Source organism: Sinocyclocheilus anshuiensis, unplaced genomic scaffold, assembly GCF_001515605.1.
Source record: "Sinocyclocheilus anshuiensis isolate Anshui unplaced genomic scaffold, SAMN03320099.WGS_v1.1 scaffold1282, whole genome shotgun sequence".
Lineage (NCBI taxonomy): Eukaryota > Metazoa > Chordata > Actinopteri > Cypriniformes > Cyprinidae > Sinocyclocheilus > Sinocyclocheilus anshuiensis.
In genome coordinates this window covers 157,734-163,135 of record NW_015554149.1, presented here as the reverse complement: position 1 = coordinate 163,135, position 5,402 = coordinate 157,734, and the positions used below count along the sequence as shown (strand labels likewise).

At 39.7% G+C, this 5,402-nt stretch overlaps 1 protein-coding gene across 1 annotated transcript in view; it reads right to left on the bottom strand.

Annotated features, from left to right (window-relative positions):
• LOC107670653 (claudin-10-like) overlaps positions 1-3,037 on the bottom strand; it is a 4,778-nt gene extending 1,741 nt beyond the window's left edge. Inside the window, exons 1-4 of the mRNA XM_016463330.1 lie at positions 2,818-3,037; positions 1,154-1,315; positions 981-1,062; positions 785-889 (exon numbers count right to left, since the gene is read on the bottom strand). Coding sequence (XP_016318816.1) covers positions 785-889; positions 981-1,062; positions 1,154-1,315; positions 2,818-3,037 — 569 coding nt within the window. The remainder of the gene's footprint in view (positions 1-784; positions 890-980; positions 1,063-1,153; positions 1,316-2,817) is intronic.
• Positions 3,038-5,402: the final 2,365 nt, after the last annotated feature.

Genomic DNA, 5,402 nt, shown 5'->3' with positions numbered 1-5,402 from the left:
CCATCTTGGCAGCGCGTCACTCCCGGATAATCGAAAATGGGCAAAGAGGCGGGACTTGGTTGCTGAAGCCACGCCCACCTAGATCGACGGTGGTGACAGCAGCGGCAATCCACCTGTCATATAGACCAAAACCACTTTTTGTACCGGGCTGTAAACATATTTTTTTCTGCTGTAAAGTTGGGCATTTTAACATGGCAGGTCTATGGGACTGACTCCCTTTTGGAGCCAGCCTCTAGCGGTCAGTCGATGAATTGCAGTTTTAGTCACTTCCGTGTTGGCTTCACGAGAGAGCGCGGGAGGTTGCCGCTTGTTTTTACCCAAAGTTGAACAGTTTTCAACTCTCAACTCCAAAAAAAAAAAAGAGACAGGGCAAACAGACTTGTGAAATATTCTTAACGTTTTACGTACCATTTACATGCGATAGGGAGCAGGTGAACATTTCTGTTGTACCAGCTAAACATCTTGAAAACATAAACATTTTCATGAATTTGAAAGTTCACGTCAGAATGGCTTTATGAACGATTTACACAAAAATGTGTTCTGCTTGCTTTTCATGAACGAGGCCCCCTGTGTTTCTTTACAAACTACTGGCCTGGCATGCGTAATGCAGTGTTTTAGTTGTTTTCACAGATCCGTGTGAACAGGGATAATTCTGTTGACAAAATTTTGTCATCTGTACGTGAAACTTTTCAAAAAGCGCGAAGGAAAAACATTTACGTTTTTAGTACTTCACTGTTTTGTAATCATACTGATATTCAGGTATTAGAAATGTTTGGCATTTTACTTGCTGCTCATGCCATCAGACAGCGACAGGCAGAAGAGCGCTCCTCCGAGGATGCACAGCGTCGATCCGGCCCAGCCGATGAACAAGGCAGCGCCCAGTTCATACCTGAGGAGAAGCACAGCATTTCATCAGCAACATCGCTCCACTCACCTTCAGTCAGCCAAAAGCTGGTAGGAATAAAACTAGATATATATACTTTTGCGCAACAAACATGGGGTCGAAAAACTCGGACGTGATCCTGTGAGCGTACAGAGAGCAGGCGCTGAGAGAACACAGACCTGCCGAGGAACAACATGCACAAGTTACTGCGTCGTTATATATTAGTACAGCACTGGGCATTTCCAGCTGAGAAACAGATGTGAAACCCACCAGTACACATGAAGGTGATCCCAGACAAGCAGACAATTCTGGCTTTGGTTTGGTCAGGACCACCGATCTTAGTGCACTTCATGCCGATCAGAGCAAAGATCGATGCAAAGAAACCCAGACAGACTGCAGCGATCATCAGTCCCCGACACACCTGGATATAACCTGCACAAAACATGTGAAAGAATGAACGCTATCTGTAAGGCAACTTTCTTTATTATTCATTTTAGACATGTTCATCCAAAGAATGCTCAAATTATATATTTTACAATACATCATTACAACAATATATTTCTGTCGTGACAACTCTCGGAGGGATTGGCATGGTAATGTACGTGACAATGTTAATGTATTTGGTCTTGGTGGAAAAGATCTGCTACACTGCTGCTGCAATACATCCACAACATGCTGCTGTGAGCATGTAAGAAACACTGCTGCTGCACATATAACATACATGAAATAACCCCCATATAGCATACATGAATCACCTCGTAGCACATCTATACAGGTGGAGCTGAGGAAGGTGGAGGGTTTCTGAAACAAGCTGCAAACTGCTACAGCAAGCACTAGTCATATATTTGAATGTTGAGCAGCGAGCTCATTGGCTATCGATACAGGAGAGAACCAATCAGCTGTGACATGATAATGATGTCAGACTCAGTTAGATCTATCAGACTGCGCCATCTAGAGTTTCATTCCAGAACTCTGTACTTAAAATGTAATAAAAATAATAATAGGATATTAATGTAATGAGTCCATATTTTGGACAGAAAACCTCGTCCTGTCCTCTTAAATCTTCAAATTCCAGTGGTGTTATGGCTACAGAAATGAAAGCAGATTAATTAATTCACACGAACTGACGAAGCTGTAGTAGAGAACGAGCTGTTTCTCTGATGTCTGTCCTTCAGTCATGTAAGAGCAGACTGGTATCCACAAACATGCTCTTCTAGCTACTCTCTGGGCAAATATTAGCTCGCTAGTTAACCCACAAATGCTACTGAATGAATGGAAAACAGCCTGGAGATAAATGCATCTAATTTATTGCCCTCAGCTTTCTGAAAAGTGCTAAACATTGACATGTTAGAAGGAAAAGAGTCATTTCGGATGGTTGTTAGTTTACCTTGCGCAAATGTCGAGAGAATTATTCAAAGAAAAAATTATCTTCTCGTGATTCAAGCCGTATATGTCAACTTAAATATTTAACAGGTGTCATTAAATATATATTATATTAAAATATATTATATAATGAATAATACATATATACAGTGGGGTAATGATGCCTGAAATTACTACTGAATTTATTTTGCATGAAAGCATTCGAAACTTGTTTGTTATTAGAACAACAGTCTGAGTAAAGGTTGAATTTCAAATGAACACGGATGTGAGAATGTGATAGTAATTGGTGTCTCAGCAGCACTGGAGCTACATGAAGAAAATCTGAAGATTATGCTCTCCAGCGTGATCTAAGATGATTCAAAGAGCTTGAGCTTCAATGCATTTGAAGATCTGACCATCTGGATAAAAAAAAAATGTCCATAACATTTCTTAAACTGTTGATTATTTACTGGCTTAAATAAAATAAAATAAAAATACATTGGCTGAATATATACATGCATACATGTAAACATATAAGCACACAAACTTCACAAAAAAGAGACATGTCTAACCATCCAGTGCCAGCATTGAAGGGAAGTCTTTGCAGTTGGAGACTCCAGTAGAATCAGTCACACAGGTTTTCCACAAGTTGGACCAGAAGGTGGCTGTGGTGATAACCGTGCCGTCGATTGAAGACACCTTCCAGTAGTCTGTAGGTAAGGTGGAGGACACCAGCACCCAACCCGAGGTCGTGAGGATAAACCCCAGTATCTCTCTCGCCATGTTACTCATTGTTCTTCTTAAGTTCTCCAGCCGTCACTCCTGCGGTTCTCCAGCTTATTGTCCAGGTTTAGCAAGTGCACTACATCAGATGGCTAATATATTCTCATGTGACACTGCACTGGGAGGGTGTGCCAACCCAAAAGATTGGATGCAGCCACTGAAGGAGACGGTGGAAAGGTGGTAACACAGAGAAGTATTAACAGGACTTTTTATTATTATTTTGATGGTCCCCTTTTGCACATTCTGTTGACTATAAGTAATGTTGCACCTACACATCTACGAGCTCTCAGAGTGTTAGTAGAGTATTATTAGACTGGTAGGGTTAGGGTTAGAATAAGTTGACGTACTTGCAAAGTTACTTGTAGTCAGTAGAATGTCTGTTGGGAGACCATCACAAAGAGTTAGCAGATATAATGAGAGTTAGTTGACACATAGATGCAACGTTACTTAGAGTCAACAGAATGTTCAAAGGGGACCATCAAAATAAAGTGTTAGCATTATATTTACTAAATTAAAAAAAGTGAAAGTCCACCAGACCAGACAGCAATGTCTGTATATGCTTTATCATCATCTTGATAATAAATAAATGACCAATAAATGAAAAGATTAAACAGGTTAAGTGGACAATTAATCTATCAATAACTGTTCCATAACGTTCATTAATTCCTCATTGTAAATCTTATCTTGACTATCGTGTCCCCTCCTATAAAGCAATAATAACAATAATAAGACTTATCAGGACCCGTCACTGTGTTTTGTAAGTACACGACCCAAACCCGTTCATCAGTGTGAGATGAAGTACAACATTAAGACTGCTATAAGCAGCATGTGTGTGTGGGTCCAGGTTAAAAACAGTACACTTCCATAATAATACTTAAAGTGCTCTATTTTCTCGCACTAATTTTGTACTTAATATACTAAAAGTGATTCTTTAGTACTTCTAAAGATAAACTTAAGTTCATCTAAGTGTACTCAACTGTGCTATTTTGGGACACCATGAATATGACCTAAAATGTGCTACACTTGAGTGTACTAGTGTATGAAAGATGGGTTCAAGTGTACTACAAGTGGTAACTAAATACATTTTTTAAATACAGAGATAGTATGTTAAAAGTGCATTTTAGTGCATATTCATGGAGTCCCAAAATAGCAGTTTAGTACACTTAGTTCATCTTAAGTTTATCTTAAGAAGTACTAAAGAATCATTTTTAGTATATTAAGTACAAAATTAGTGCGCGCAAATAGAGCACTTTAAGTACATTATGGAAGTTTTTTTCATATGGGGGGGATCTTAAGGCATGGGCTCCAGGGGCGTATATTTTGTCTAACAGTAGGTGGGGGACAATAAACATAAAATTTCTCAAGAGCAATTTTTGAAGGGGACACAAATAATACAGCTAAAATTGTACTTGTAAGAATATGTATACATAGAGGAAAGCCTTACTATTAGTGCAGCAGGGAGACCGTGCCCAATTAGACGACTTTAAAGGGGTCATATGATGCAATTTCAAGTTTTCCTTTCTCTTTGGAGTGCTACAATCTGTTCGTGACTAGATAAGATCCCTGAAGTTGCAAAGACTAAAGTCTCAAATCCAAAGAGATATTCTTTATAAAAGTTAAGAAATTTCATTACACCAAATACACCAAATAATGTTATTTTTAGCAGCATCATATGACCCCTTTAAAGCTGTTGTGGTCGTACCGTGACAGCGCTCGTGTCTGTTGTAGACATTACTATCCGTCACAGTGGTGCCAAGTCCGCTGTTTTCCCGTGGAACTGGGCCTCTTTATCACTGTTGCTGCGGGTTGTTTTTCATGTCCGCGGGTTGAAGCGACCCAAATAACGTGTATTTTAGCTCCTGGAAGTGATTTTTACCGGGGGAACCCCCTCGAAACGCGGTTAGTTTGGGCTAGATTTGAGTAGCAATTGGGCGGGATTTGTTGTGAAAACCTGGCAACCCTTTCCCTCAAGCAGAACGTTATTATTGCTAACATAGCGGACTCATCGAAAAATACATTGGCATCATGTATTAAAGAGAACATAATCACTTCATGCGATGTTTAAGTGAATAAAATAGCCTAGACAGTCTTACTGGAGTTCCACGACTATTGGCTTTGTTCTCTCTCACTGGACTCGTGTATGTGTGTGTGTAGGTGATGTAAAAGAGGAAAGCAGGCATTTGGACCAAAGCACTGTGAGGCAAGAGAGGGGGAGACTCAAAATGTCTCTAAACTTAAAACACATTTTAATGCATTTCTACTTGCAAAATTATTTAAAGTATAAAACATTGTTATTTACAATACACAGCGTGGTTTTAATCATATTTTTAGGGGGGACAACCCTCAGTGAGGGGTGGTCCTGTCCCGCCCGACC